The sequence below is a fragment of the Nicotiana sylvestris genome, chromosome 1 (assembly GCF_000393655.2).
Source record: "Nicotiana sylvestris chromosome 1, ASM39365v2, whole genome shotgun sequence".
NCBI classification, from domain to species: Eukaryota; Viridiplantae; Streptophyta; class Magnoliopsida; order Solanales; family Solanaceae; genus Nicotiana; species Nicotiana sylvestris.
Window position 1 is genome coordinate 152,211,103 of NC_091057.1, and position 16,038 is coordinate 152,227,140.

The 16,038-nt window shown below is 38.4% G+C and overlaps 1 protein-coding gene across 3 annotated transcripts; it reads right to left on the minus strand.

The window, feature by feature from the left end:
• Window positions 1–201: 201 nt before the first annotated feature.
• On the minus strand, window positions 202–4,818 carry LOC104225490 (uncharacterized). 3 transcript variants are annotated; one of them, XM_009777299.2, is made up of 3 exons: window positions 4,665–4,818; window positions 2,075–3,039; window positions 202–927 (listed from the first exon to the last, which is right to left on the minus strand). In XM_009777299.2, the coding sequence occupies exons 2-3, from the start codon at window positions 3,010–3,012 to the stop codon at window positions 441–443; spliced, it is 1,425 nt and encodes a 474-aa protein (XP_009775601.1). In that variant the 5' UTR covers window positions 3,013–3,039; window positions 4,665–4,818; the 3' UTR covers window positions 202–440. The 3 variants fall into 3 exon arrangements, with proteins under 3 accessions (XP_009775601.1, XP_009775600.1, XP_009775599.1); XM_009777298.2 differs by having other exon boundaries at window positions 4,625–4,816; XM_009777297.2 differs by having other exon boundaries at window positions 4,605–4,813.
• Between the last annotated feature and the right edge of the window lie 11,220 nt (window positions 4,819–16,038).

Consider the following 16,038-nt stretch of genomic DNA (forward strand, 5'->3'; position numbering starts at 1 on the left):
ATACACTACTTATTATGCCTATGATTCAGTTCCCCTCAAATTCAATGAAATGCAATCTAACTAATCTGGTAATATAACATTGAATATTTTACTAGTAGGTAGAATTATGTATAACGGAAAATAAGAAAATACAGAGCCCAGTAGTCATTTCCAAGCATTCCTTGACCAAGACAATACAAAACTAGTCTATAGAAACCATGATTATGGTAAGGAGAAACATAATGCCTAAGATATGTACATGCTTGTCTTCAAGTACAAGCTGAGGGAAAGCTCAGAATTTCGTTTCAATTTCAACTACTAAAAGCTGAGACCAAAGTAATTGGAGAAATGATCGTCATCATCATACAACTAACATAGACACAACCACCAAGTTAATTCCCCTGTAAACCAATCTTCACAAAACTAGTATTAACAGGAAAATTGGATACAATCTACCCAGCTCAAAATGTCGGTAACATCCACCCGACCGTCCAGCCAAGAAGGAAACCTGCACCAACAAGACCCAAACCTAGTGCAAAAACAACTGCATATCTGCTCAAGTCATACTTGGAACAGGCTCGTTTGGCTCGTTTGACCCTAGCATATTTCTTCCGCGGTCTCTTAGTTTTCTGGGGTACCCATGGCAGCATTACCGGTAATATGGCCGATATCGGCTGGTTTCTGTTGTTTTTAATCTGGAAGTACAGGTTCTCTAATTGCAGTAGCTGGAACCATTGCTTATAGGCAAAAAGTTGTGATGCTTGTCTAAAGACCAGCTGCACAACGTGCTCCTTCTCTGCAAAGGCTTGCTTTGCTGCATTTTCAGCTTCCCTTGCACGAGTTTGAGAATGACGAAGTGCTTCTAGTAGTTGGGCCTTGCTTTCGTCATCACTAGATGTGTTCATTTCAGGCACGGGCTTTTGGCTACTGGTGTCACTGTTCCTCAAACTATGTATAAATAAAAATATCTTTTTAAGAACATCAAACATGCTGAATATACACACTAAAAGTAATACTATTTGAAATCAACCCAGAAATATAAAAAAGGGAAAAGCGGGCTATCAGAGTATACGCACCTTCACTTAAGAGGAGTAAATGACACTGCTATCTCTATTTTTGTATTTATTTTTTTAATTGTTTTTTAGTCACTACTATCTCCTATTGATCACTTGGTCCCATGACGTAAAACTCTAACAAGTTGCATGCACCAGATTGCCAGCTAAGTAACAACATAATAAATCAATAAACTATCCTTGAAAGAATGAACATCTAATTAGCAGCAAAATCTGGAGTGAAGTGTCAATCTTATCAAAAGAACAATGCAAAATGAAGTCACAGTTCTCGTGTTACATTGCGTTTGATGTGTGAGACAATCACCCATGCCAGCATAAAAAATTGTAATACTTCTTTAAATTAAATAAATGCATCATCTTTTTCCTAGGGTTTTCAAACATTGAGATCCCATCTCAGGGAGTTCTTCCTCTTGAAGCAAACATAATATCAGTAATTATATGATCTGGCTGGTTCGTAAGCACCAAAAGGCTTAAGGTGAGAATACATGATACTACTACTATGGGAGGTAGAGTGAAATCCCACAAGTGGGGTCTGGGGTAGTGTGTATGTAGACCTTACCCCTACCATGGGAGGTAGAGAGGCTATTTCCGGTAGACCCTCAGCTCAATGAACGATGAAAAGAAAATTGACTCCCAATTTCTCTAAATGACTGTAATTTTCACCAAAAGGACCGAGCAATCAAGATTTAAAAAAACTACGAAACCGTATAGGTACAACCCATTTCCATAATCTAAATTGTGCAATTCATCCTGGAAAAAAAAAGGGCAAGTTTGTCAAGCCAGTGCAATAGAAAACCTGCCTTGAAGTATCACTGTCATGATAAGCATATGCACGACGAAATCTAATAAAGTCCTAAGCCGAGAAGAATGCTAGACACACATATATGGACATCACGTCAAAACTCAACCTCATGTATATAAGTTGTATTGAATAATGTACGTATGGACAGTAGAGCTTTTTCCCACTATTATAAGAATGATATACAATACATTAAATAGTGAGGAAAGCTAATATACAATACCTTGATGACTTGCAAGCATGGAGCTGTGAGTTCCCTTCAGCTTCTAATTGAGATGGACGTTTAAAAGAAACATTGCCCCGTTGATGAATATTCTCACTGTGCCGAGACGTATCTCCGGATTTGGGACTCACAGAAGAAGCATAAATCTTAGTATCAACATCCACATCGTGATCCCGTTTAACAAAATTGTTCTGTGGCTGGGGAAGATCACAGTTCTCAATAAAATCATGTGATCTCTGTGCAACCAATAAAGCAAGTTCCTCTCTGTCTGCAGTTCGCCACCATGGCTCAGATTTCTCAACACCAATCCAAGGATACTCCGTATCAAACGAAAGCTCATCAAACTGTTTACACTCTGTGAAATCAACTACATCTTTCTTACTTGCTTCATAAGGATACCTTCCGTCCTCAAGGTTAAGGCTATCCTTGGAAATGTCAGTGAACACATCTATTAGTTCTTTGTGTCCAACTCCCAAGTCACTATTTACATGGCTTGCAGATCTTTTAACCTGATAATCTAGAGATCCACCAACTGTGACTTCATCCACGTAATCATCATCTGCTTCACTCTGATCAGTGAACTTGCTATTTTTAGGGGTTGAATCTAAAACTGGTCCAATACTTTCCATCTCCGCTTCCAGAGAATCTACAGTTTCACTCACTAAGCCTCTTTGATACCCATAATTAGGTTGAAGATGCAGCCACCATCTTGTATTAGGGGATAAATCACAATACGAAAAGTTCCTGTTAAAGGGCAGGAAACATGTGCTAGAAGGATTTTGTGCATCAGCACCATTTGCAGGCCCAGTATCAACCTGTTTCGCTGAGGGTGATGCTGATGAGCAGCACGCCAACTTCGGAGCTCGTTTGGCATCTTCTTGAACCAAACATCGATTAGCTGCTCTTTGCCAAGCGGTTCTTGCTTCTGCCACAGCCATTACTGACCCATTCTTCTGCACATTTTTCTGTCACATAGCAAAATCTGTCAGACACTGAGGGCATCAAGTTTCACGCATCAAGCTGAGGACTTAAGTGAAAGGAAATTACTACCAAAGTCAATCATGAGAAAGCTAATCGAAGTTTTGTACAACATAAAACATTTCCAGGAACACAACTATCGGCAATCTCCTCTTGCATTGATCTAATCCGTTCATCTTTTACGCCAAGGAAGTATTTTTGGTAAAAGGTAACGGAAAGCTCACACACACACTAAAAATTAGGTAAAGAAGAAGGAAACACATGAAGATACTCATTATCTGAAGTTTTCCAGATGATTAATATGTACGTATTAGTTCATCAACAAAATCAGGTGAATGAAGAAGCTAATGCCTGTTGTATTCCTATTTGTGTTACACATCATATTTTGAACAGAGAAGTAATAATGAAAATAGTTGCCGAAAGATAGCCATACATAATGATACAATGGTAAATCGACGCACGCATTTTTACACGACCTTATTTGGTATAATGTTGGCTTGAGATGATTTTAAATGGAGGAACATGGTCAGTGAGGATTCATACAGTCGCCCACCTTGTTTGAGACAGAGGCGTAGTAGTAGTTGTTGATAATTAGGCGACCTCACCACTACAAACAGTCTAAATCTACCACCAAATGCTATAAAACAGAGTGGGTTTTAAAGCAAGCAGAACCCCCCTCTCACGCTGACAGATTCTCAAAACAGAATCGCAACCACCCTACTTCAAGGTGAAGGCTGGGTAGCATCATAATGCAACATAAAAATCGAAGTACCATTCAAGATGTTTGACCAAAGAATGCAAATTTACCCCAAAATCCCTTTTTAATTTCAGAAAGAAGCGCATGAATCTTCTGGAAGAATATTTTTTCTTTCCCTTTTGAAAAGAATTTCAACCACTAGTTTACTTATTCCAAGTCCTACTCCAGGGAATCTCCCCTTGGAAACCAACTTACTAGTCTTACTAACAGCAAATACCCCAAAAGAGAGAACTTTACACAACCACATGCACAACAAACACCTCTAAATGAGCAAGATCAAATAACAAACTCATCCTCATCAAAATAATTCACAATAGATATCAAAGAAAAATAACAGGAGTTAACAAGCAGCTACATATTCCCACTCTCACAAAGAACTTGAATTAAGCTTTGCATAATAAACAACCACAAGCAACAACAACAACAACAACCCAGTAAAATCCTACAATGGGACCTGGGGAGGGTAGTATGTATTACATCTACCCGAGGGATAAAGATGAGGTTTCCGATAGACACTCGGCAGAGACAATATAAATAAAGAACCACAAGCATCAGTTTTTTTAATCTTAGACTCCTAAAATCTTTAAATTAACCATCATAATCATCATCAGCAGATAGCATAAGCATAAAACAAAAAAAGCTAAGATTTTTAACTCCACCCCCAAAACCAACATGGAAAAGAAGTAAAAGACAAGAACACCACAAGCATAATTTTTAATAATAAAAAGAAAATTACCAAGCACTTCAAAGTTGAAACATGCTCATTAAAATAAACAATTATGTGCGAACACTTACAGTAAGCCAGAGAAAAACACCTGAAAACAGTGAAGTATGGATAAGTAAAAGAGGGTTTACAATCTGGATGAAGTTTCAGTTTTTTGCTTTTTTTGATGTTCAGAGGACACGATTTTCACTCATCTTTTGTCAGAGAGAAGAGACCCGCCACCCCACCCCCTCAGCGCCAGCAGTTTCAGCATCCTTTTTTTTGTTTTTCAGTTACTTGTATCATCCCATCTTTTGTCTGTCGGTTTTCGTTTGCAGTTGCACACTCTACGCTGTCGTTTTGCACAGCTTCTCTCCTAAACGACGTCATTAGCATGATAAGTTGTTTTTCCGGTTTTTCCTTCATGTTTTCTTCAGAAAAATAGAAATTTTGTATAGTAATTCATATGTAAGTACACTGTTTTTAGCTTATACGCCTCAAATAATCCCCCCTCCCCCCTTTTTTGGTTTGTTTGTTGTGGTTAACTTTAAGAAAGAGACTTGTGGTCAAAATTAAAAACGTCATGTTTTGCTCTCATTTTACTAATCGTTCAAAAGTACATGTGAAGGGAAGGAAAACAAAAAGTAGAAGATAATTGTGTACTAGTAAAATTTTCATTATGTATGAGTAAATATTTGACACATATGAACGTAGTAGTGAAAATTATGTTCTGCGTACAATTGTATACTCCTTCCGTTCAACCTATATGGCTAGTCTAACTGAGCATTGAGTTTATTAAAAAAAAACTATGATCTTATTATAGTATTTGTATGATTATAATATATTTGAAACTTATGGTCATTTTCTTATGAAGAATAAAATAAAATATTTACAACCATATAGATGAATGGAGTATATAATAGTAAAAGCAATATTAGGCTTATACAAATTATCTTGCTGACTCGATGAATAGATAAGTAGAAGATTAGTGGGTCCGAGCAGTGATGAATAGAGATAAGGGACTTTTAATTGGGATTTTTATTTTCCTTTTGTAGTGTCATCAGTATATTTTGCTTCAGCTTTCAAGGCGTTGGTGGATCTTTGTTTCTTGATATTTTTATGATAATCATTAAATACATACTATTGAAAATGACTCCACAAGAGATCTCACATTGCAAGAAATCGGTTATTTTCGTATGTGGGTTTTTTTTTCCAGTAGAGAGGTATGGCGTGGTCCACTGTTCTTATTGCTGGCAAAAGACGATTGTACAACAAATAGAATTCAATGAAGAGAATAGTGGTCAAGAAGTTACTAAATTTAAATCCTTCATGATATTATTGGAATGAACTTGGCTTGTTCGATAAAGCATCACAATTTTAAACTCCAATTTAAGATGTAAAAGTAACCAAATAGTGAGTCCTCTAAATACAAAAAATTTATACAAGTGATACCAACTAACTCAATCAATCAATAGTTTATTGATGCATGTACCCTATGATTTGAATAATAATCTATGTATTTGAATAATAATCTATGTAAATCTTTTGATCTGATTAATTCAGATTCATATTGCATAGAGCTCATCAAGCGAGAAACACTTTCTATCAAAACCTTTTTTTATTTTTAGAGTAAGGGTGTTAAACGGGTGGGCCGGGACGGACCTGAGTTATTTGGACCCGTACGGGTTTTGTTCCGGGCCGGTTCCGGGCTTGGTCTTAACGGGTTTAACGGGTTCGGTTCATCCGGGTAAAATTGAACCATACGGGTTACGAGTTGAGGGGGCCGGGCCGGGTTTAGTGTTTGTTTAAATTTTCTTTTTGGAATTTTGTATAACTATTGTAAGTTATATTAATACTTTGTATTAATTTAAAGAACACAAGGAAGATGGGAAAAAATTGCACTTATAAATTGCAAGTACTACATTTATTTCAAAATACAAAATTAAAGTTTGCATTTAAAAAGTAAATTAACAAAAAAATAGTAAAACTAAATTTTCATGCATAATAAATTAATAATACTTCAAATTAATCTAACAAACTAAAACATTAAGCATAAATACGTCTAATAATTTTAAAATAACACAAATTGTCGAAAAATCTTAAATACGAATTTTCAGAGGACGCTCAAAACAATACTTTATATGCCTCCTTAAATTGCCTATGCCACACTCTGAACGAAATTTTAAGACTTGACCACAGTTCTTGCACTTTAATTTCTGACCTTCTTCATTTTCTTCTACCATCTCAAAGTGTTGCCAAACATATGAGCGCACTCTAGAAGTACGAGGCATGATTTAACTTGAGATTTGAGAATTGAGAATTTGAGATTGAGACTTGAAATCTTGCAAATTGGAGAATGAGAGAAATTGAGATTGAGAAATGAGTATTGAGTAAAGGTGTTAAACGGGCCTGGTTGACCCGGTTCCGGACCGGCCCAGACCGGTAGAACCCGGGACCGGCCCGGACCGGTAAGGAGGGCTGGGCTGGGCTGGGTAGGGGGGTTGGGGGGTTTGGACGGGTTAAATTTTTGAAACGGGTAACCGGCCCGGTTGAACCCGGAAGAGTTACTGTTCACCCTTACGGGGTTAACCGGACCGGACCGGTTCAACGGTAACTTTTTTTTTGTTTTTGTTTTTATTTTCGAATTGAGTGGGCCCACAGACCGTTGGCAACAGTCAGATCATTTTTTGGTCCGTTGGCCAACGGCAATATTGCACAAATAGCCTTTTTTTTATTTAAATTTTTAACCCTTTTTCGATTTACAGAACTAACCTTCTCTAAAACTATAAATACCCCCCCCTTCTTCATTTCTTCACTCAATACTCATTTCTCAATCTCAATTTCTCTCATTCTCTCATTCTCTCATTCTCCAATTTGCAAGACTTCAAGTCTCAATCTCAAATTCTCAAATCTCAAATCTCAAGTTAAATCATGCCTCGTACTTCTAGAGTGCGCTCATATGTTTGGCAACACTTTGAGGTGGTAGAAGAAAATGAAGAAGGTCAGAAATTAAAGTGCAAGAACTGTGGTCAAGTCTTAAAATTTCGTTCAGAGTGTGGCACAGGCAATTTAAGGAGGCATATAAAGTATTGTCTTGAGCGTCCTCCAGAAATTCGTATTTAAGATTTTTCGACAATTTGCGTTATTTTAAAATTATTAGACGTATTTATGCTTAATATTTTAGTTTGTTAGATTAATCTGAAGTATTATTAATTTATTATGCATGAAAATTTAGTTTTACTATTTTTTTGTTAATTTACTTTTTAAATGCAAACTTTAATTTTGTATTTTGAAATAAATGTAGTTCTTGCAATTTATAAGTGTAATTTTTCCCCATCTTCCTTGTATTCTTTAAATTAATACAAAGTATTAATATAACTTACAATAGTTATACAAAATTCCAAAAAAAAATTTAAAAATAATACTAAATCCGACCCGGCCCGGCCCCCTCAACCCGTAACCCTTACGGTTCAATTTTTACCTGGATGAACCCGAACCCGTTAAGACCAAGCCCGGACCCAGCCCAGAACAAAACCCGTACGGGTCCAAATAACTCAGGCCCGAACCGGACCGGCCCACCCGTTTAACACCCTTAGTATTGAGTGAAGAAATGAAGAAGAGGGAGAGGGGGGTATTTATAGTTTTAGATAATGTTAGTTTTGTAAATTGAAAAGGGGTTAAAAATTTAAAAAAAAATAGGCTATTTGTGCAATATTGCCATTGGCCAACGGACCAAAAAATGGTTTGACCGTTGCCAACGGTCTGTGGGGCCCACTCAATTCGAAAATTAAAAAAAAAACAAAAAAAAAGTTACCGTTGAACGGGACGGTTAACCCGGTAAGAGTGAACAGTAACTCTTCCGGGTTCAACCGGGTAGGTTACCCGTTTCAAAAATTTAAACTGTCCAAACCCCCAACCCTCCTACCCAACCCAACCTCCCTTACCAGTCCGGGCCGGTTCCGGGTTCTACCGGTCTGGGCCGGTCCGGAACCGGGTCAACTCGACCCGTTTAACACCTTTATTTTAGAGCTCAAAACGAAGACCTTTCATTTAAAAAAAAAGGAGCTCCTTTCCTTCAATCATTCTCAGGATTAGGCTTTAACTAACTCTTGATTACATTAATCATGGAGAGACCAAACTTCAACTACTCTTCTTGGCTTTTCCTAAGAAGGAATTAATAATTAAGAAATTCAGACGAAATCAAGAATCTTGTTGTCTTTAATTAACTCATCATCTCGCATCACATACATATTTTAAGTTTACAGTTATCACACCTCCTTTTTGCGCGCCCCGCCCCGAAGGGTAAAATGCGCGAGGGAGTTTTTCCAATTTGAGTGACAATATTCGAAATGAGATTATTTATTTAATTCAGAGTCGCCACTTGGGAAAGGTTTGGCTTTTGGTGTCCCAAGTCACCGGTTTATCTTGAATCCCAAATCGAGGAAATTTTTGACTTTTCCAAATGAAGTCTGCGAACCAGAAATTCTAAGTAAGGAATTCTGTTGACCCGAGGGAAGGTGTTAGGCACCCTCGAATCCCGTGGTTCTAGCACGGTCGCTTAAATTGTTATAATGGCTAAATATCTGATTTAAATACATGTTGTGACTTATGTGCTTTTATTAAGTTTAAACCGCTTTTATTATTATCATTTTTTATAGAATTGCAATGTCGTGAAAATGCATCTTGAACCACGTCGCAATCAATGCACCCGTAGTTGTTAACACATCTTGACTCCGTTGAGATTTGGATTTGGGTCACATCAATGTGCACCCGAATTTAAGAATGTAATTTAATTAAGTCGCGCCTAAAGAGCCTAACGCGTTATTATCTTTGGGGAAGGAGTGAACTTTTCTAGACAGTCCATCCCAAAACCTATGTGTTTATTATGATCAATTATTGAGGGCCCCGCAATGTGTATCTTTATTTGACGAGGCTCGTCTCATTACTTTAAAAAAAATGTCCTAAAGTGATTACATTTCTATTACGTTTGTCTCTAAAAAATAAAAGAAAGAAGACACCAAATTTACTTGTTTAAACAACTACATGCTAAATCTTTACTATGTTTGCCGAATCCGAATTTTGTTTGGTTACCTGATTGGTTGTTTACGAGGTGAGAGTCACCTCATGCCTTGTCTTCGACGAGTGAATACGCTTGTTAAATTGCTAAGGGAGATTGCAAGCAAACTAATAACATATACTAAAGTTACATTAAACGACCTTCAAATTTGAATTTTAAAACTAGCTTATTTGGGCTTTATTAATGGAATCGACTGTTTATTAGGAAAACTACTACTAATTGAACTCAAAAATGCCTATTAGTTTTCCTCAAAAGTCATCGCATTATTTCGAAACAGTGAATCCATATCGAAGCCCATATCGAACCTATATCGGAACAAGTAGTCTAACAAGAGAGTTGGCGTACATGGCCAAACTGTTAACGTAACCACATGAGAATTTGTTTGGGATACATTTATCCTGAAGTCAAATGGAACCAAATACAACAGATTTGACAGTTCAGAGGTCTAGACAAAATACATACAGATGCTTGCCATGATTCTCTGTTATAATGTCATAACTAAATCAAGACCCAATGGTTATATGCATTAAAATACGTCTGATCTAACCAACAATGCTATCTAATAGTTCATCTCAATCAGAATGTATGTTAATTCATACAGAGCAATTGCAGTTTGAAGTTAAACAAATGTAGGCCAACTTATCATTCAAACTATGACTATATTTTAAACATAAGCATTGTGAAGTAAACAACATTCATTTCTTTATTTCTGCTTCAAAACTTCAAGCTTTCAACAACACATGGTTTCAAAAGTGTGTACCTGGAAGTGTTTACAGTTGAAGAAGAAAAGAAGTCAGCAGAGTAACAATGGCAACAAATGCAGCAGCAACAACAACAGATAACAACAGGACAAATCCCAGAGCAAGGTGCAACTATAGCCGATAGAACAAGTAGTAGCAAAACAACAGCAGCACACAGTGCAGTAGAAATAATGCTCCAAGACAAGACCAAGTCCAGGAGAACAAACAATGCAAACCAAACAATAGACTTATTCGAGACTTGGAAGAAATCAGGATTGATTGAACAGGTTGCACAAATGAAACCCAAACAACAGTGTCACACCTCCTTTTTCCGCACCCAAGAGGGTGCAAGGGAGTTTTTTCCAATTAAAGGACAATCGAAACGGGATTGGTTTATTTATTTCAGAGTCGCCACTTGGGAGATTTAGGGTGTCCCAAGTCACCAGTTTTAATCCCGAATCAAGGAAAAGAATGACTCTATATTACAGTCTGCGTACCAGAAATCCGGATAAGGAATTCTGTTAACCCGGGAGAAGGTGTTAGGCATTCCCGAGTTCCGTGGTTCTAGCACGGTCGCTCAACTGTTATATTCGGCTTATTTATCTGATTTTAAATACAATTATGAACCATGTGCAAATTTTATCTTTTAACCGCTTTTGTCATTATTATTATTTTTACGAGAATTGCAACGTCGTGAAAATATATCTCGAACCACGTTACATCAATGTACCCGTGGTTATCGATATATCTCGACTCGGTTGAGATTTGGATTTGGGTCACATAAATGTGCACCCGAATTAAGGAAAATAAATTGTTAAAGGCGCGCCTAAAGCAACTAGCGTCTTGTTATTTTGGGGAAAGTCGTAAAAATTCGTTAAACGGCACATCCCGAATTCTAAATACTTTAATATATACATGCATCTAGAGGGCCCCGCAGCTTTGTACATTTTGTTTGTCGAGGCTCGTCTCGTTCTATTTTTAAAAGGAATTTGCGACGTCATGGACATGCATCTCGAACCACGTCACAATCAATGTACCCGTGATTAGAAACACATTTCGAATCCGTCGAGATTTGGATTTGGGTCACATAAATGCACACCCGAATTTAAGAAGGTAAAATTATTAAATATGCGCTTAAAGAGGCTATCGCGTTATTATTCCGGGAGGGTCGTGAGATTTGCTAAACGACCCACCTTAGGGACTGAATGCTTCAACATATATATATTTAACAAGGGCCTCGCAATTTGTGTGTTTTTCTTTATTTTTTGTCGAGGCTCATCTCGTCCTTATTTTAAAAGGATATCCTATAGCAACTACGTTTCTTGTTGCGTTTGTCTCTACTAATTGAAAACAATAGATAGCCCTAGTTAATTACATGCTTGCAAGTTATCTATACAGAATTCCGAGTGCTTGCACAAAATCAGAAGCACGGCCACGTACGCAGTCGGCCGAGCAAAAATTAAGGGCCCAAATCCAGCCCATGCGTGATGGACCAGACCTGGGCCATTGTTTGTTCGATGCAGGCCTGCTTGGTCTGTTTCGACCCGGGCTCGACCTTCGTGAGGTTGAGATTGCAGTCTCCGTGTTCTTTGTCTTAAAACATGGTTTACCAGTTATATGAAGCAGTTTATCAGAAAGGAAAGAACTTAACTAATAGAGTACGATTTTCATGCTTGGCCTACATTAAAGGACATACTACAAAGTAAAACTAAGTCTAAGATACAACCTATTTCATTGGGAATATTTTCACCTATCAGCATACATATATAAACTATCATTCAGCTAATCTATATTGATATACACTGGGCATACAGGCTACTTCTATTGTCAACACAGGAATGAAAATTATTATACAGTACATGATATCTAATGTAACAATCTATGTATGAAAGTCAACTTCAGGTCTTTTCTTTTTGTATTCATGCTCAATTTTCCAATTACATTTGACAGTGTATTGGTTGTGTACCTGGTATAGAGGACAAAAGAAGAAAGGAATGATCAGCTGGGCAGTATGCAACAAACACAGCAACAGCAGATACACAACAACAACACAGCAACAAACCAACAACCACAAGTGTTTTCCACAGTCCACAGACAACCAACAACAGTTTCCAGAACAAAGAAAACCAACAGATGGTCGAGCACCAAACAAGTAATCCCAGAAAAAGAGTAGTGAAACAACAGAAATAACAGAGTATTCGATGCAGCAACACCAGCAGTTCAACAATCACAAGCAGCTCAATCAGGGCAAACAACAGAACTTGGCCAAGACAGCTTGACCAATATGAATTCTTCTGTAGTTTTCAGACAGTGTTTGGTTACAGTGTTTCTGGAAATTTCCTTATATTTTTTCAGTTTTTCTTCAACTCACAAGACCTCTCTCAAGACTAAAATTTCCAGCCCCTTTTAAGTTCTGAAATGGCCTATTTATAAGCCAAACAACCAGTGCAGTCAAGCTGCCTGGATCCTGCCAATTTGCAGACTGCCCATACCTATTAAATCCCACGCCTAAGCATCTTTTTGATGCCAGCCATTTGTTCCCCACGCTTGGCTTATTCCTTTTGTTCAAGAGTTATGGGTTCATTTAAGTATTCATTTTAAACCCCATACTCTTGTGTCTTGTTCCCCATTGGCATTAGTTTAATCCCAATTTAGTACCCTACTTGTCAGCTCATTTAAACTAAGCTTTTCTGTTCTTTTCAAACCCCAGACTACCCTTGTTAAACCCTGATTATTACTGCCCTAAACCCATTGCAGCATCAGGGCATTTTGAACTTCTGAAAGTTCAAATTCAGAACTGCCCATGGGCTGAATCTTTTCAGTCATTTTGCAATACAAACAAACCCATTTCAAACAGTGTCGGACATTCAGTTAGTGACATGGTTCGATCAGTCATGTGACATTATTAGTTCATTTGATCAATTAGTTATAGAAAACTAATCGACGATGTTTATCGAGTCGACTATACTAAATACAACAGGTAATAATCAATCGTTCACATAAACAATACGTACAGGGACCCAAAGGGCATCGGACAACTTTTGTTCAATTACTGGGAACCTATATGAATTATTTATGCGACGACTATCCTAATCGAACATGTATATCACAGAATATATTCAGAACATACACAGAAAACAATCGACCAAATAAAAAGGTCTTTGACAGAGATGGAAGAAATTAAGAAAATTATCAGACAATAACACACAGTCACAACAAAGCATGCTAACAACTCAATCAAAATTAAAACAAAGAGAAGGGAAAACTTACTGAAAGAGTTTAAACCAAACTGACCCAAATCCGACTTAGCTTCGACCATTTGAGGCCGAACAAACTTTAATCAGGGTGTTCTCACACGAGAACACCTTGATTAAGGTCTATTAGACCTCAAACCCCTGTTAAGACCGGCCGGATTCCAAGGCTATTCGTGTTCTAGGTTTTGGGTCTTCAGATCTGGTTTTTTAGGAGTTGTGGGTAGATTCGGACCAAACCAAGCCTGGTTTGGTCATGAGGGAGGTTAGGGGAGTGTCTGGTACGAAGATGGTGAGGTTTGGTATAGGTCCGGGTTCGACTCGAATCTTCAAATGAAGATTCGAGATGAAGGAATGTGATTCGAGGCTAGGGGGTAATAGATCAATGTTCAGGAGAGTGAGGGGGTCCTAGGGTGTTCAGGAGGTGGTCATCGGCGTTCATGCCGCCGGGTTCTGGTGAAAGGGAAATCAGGGCGGCTGCTAGGGTTTGGGGGGGGGGAGTTTCAGTGTTTGGTGAAGACGATGAGTGGAGAGGGGGTTCGGATAGGGGGCGTGGGGTGTTAGGTTAGGTTTATATATGGGGAGGGTGATTCAATCCTAGCCGTTGGATTGATTACAATTGATGGTCAGGATTGGGGAAGCTTAACAATACGGTGCCGTTTGGTTAAGTAGGGGGTCGGTTAAAATGGGAATGGGTCGGGTCACGAGGGCCAATAAGGGCCATCGGATCAATGGAGATGAATGGCTCAGATTAACCGTCCCTAAAACGACGTCGTTTGGGTCCGTACTTGGGCAGGTCGGTCTTGGACTGGACTGGTGTGCCGGTTTTGGGCCTATTTTTGTTACATTTCTTGGGCCCAAACTGATTTTCATTCACTCTTTTCTTTTGTTTTTTTTTCTAATTTTAAAACCAAAAATGAAATAATAAGAACAATGAAATTAAAACAAACAACAATGTAACATTTTAACACAATTATCACAAAAATATTTAAGTAAGTTAAATCACAACCTAGAACGAACGATGCATATATATATATTTTGAATTTTCTTTCAACGACCGAATTACGGTTTGATTACCATGACAGACGTACTTTGTATTTTGATCGATAAGATTAAATGCAAAATGGACCGAACCACAAATGACTAGCAGTACATGTCATGAAAAATTGAAAATTTGCACAGCGAGGTCACTGGTCACTATTTTTGTTTTCTTTTGGAGTGATTGTCCGTGAAGCAAAAATCACGTGCTTACAGCTGCCCCTCTTTGCACGAAGACACGCAGGGTTTTCGCGCAAAGATAAAGCGGGAGATTTTTGCTCGTCCGAGTACTCCGTGTGAAGCATTTTTTGAAAAAGATTTGACCGAACCTTTGCTTCAGAGGTTTCCTACATATCCTGGGCTAAACAGGAATCAGGTCAATGTAGTTCGGGAAATTTTGGTAGCTGGGACTACCGTGTGACTGTAGTGCTCGCTGTTGTTGTGCGCTGTCGCATGCTGCTGCAGGATTCTACCGCTCGCCGATCTCCTTGTTACATTGTTCTGAAAGGAAAAACAAGAAGCTAAGCTAGACTATGGATCATGAGATCTCATCTATCCTCGACTTGTTCTTGTTGCCTTGCTTTCTTGTCTGCTAGCGCTTTCCTCCGATGCCTTTATTTTGTGAACTTGGGGGATGATACTGGTCCTTCGCCTTTTCTGAATGTCAGTTTTCATCACTTCGCTTGATCCGCTGGGAACATGGCCCTCTTCTTTAAGCCTTTCAATGGTTTCTTCAGTGGTATGACTTTCTTCACCAAAATTGTTATGTTGGGCATGCTATAACGTTCCGCAAACTGCTTCTTTTGAGACGCGTTCCTTCTTCCTTTTGAATCGCGCGTTTGCCTTTGCAGCCTTCTGCTTCTTGATGCTGGGGTTTTTATTGTTTCCTGCTTGGGGATCTCTGTTGTAACCCTCCGCCTTCAGGTGGGGTTACTGATTCCAGAATCTAGAGCTGAAAAGTATTCCCGCATTTTACTGGTGGGCGACCTAGAACTTAAATGTTTTCCCGCATTATACTGGTGGGTGACCTAGAACTTAAATGTATTCCCGCATTATACTGGTGGGCGACCTAGAACTTAAATGTATTCCCGCATTTTACTGGTGGGCTACCTAGAACTTAAATGTATTCCCGCATTATGCTGGTGGGCGACCTAGAACTTAAATGTATTCCCGCATTATACTGGTGGGCGACCTAGAACTTAAATGTATTCCCGCATTATACTGGTGGGCGACCTAGAACTCAAATGTATTCCCGCATTATACTGGTGGGCGACCTAGAACTCAAATGTATTCCCGCATTATACTGGTGGGCGACCTAGAACTTAAATGTATTCCCGCATTATACTGGTGCCAACATTAATCCTTTGTTTTCCTGCAACAAACAAAAAGGAGTTAGTTAGTTTCAATCGTGGTGGGAGGA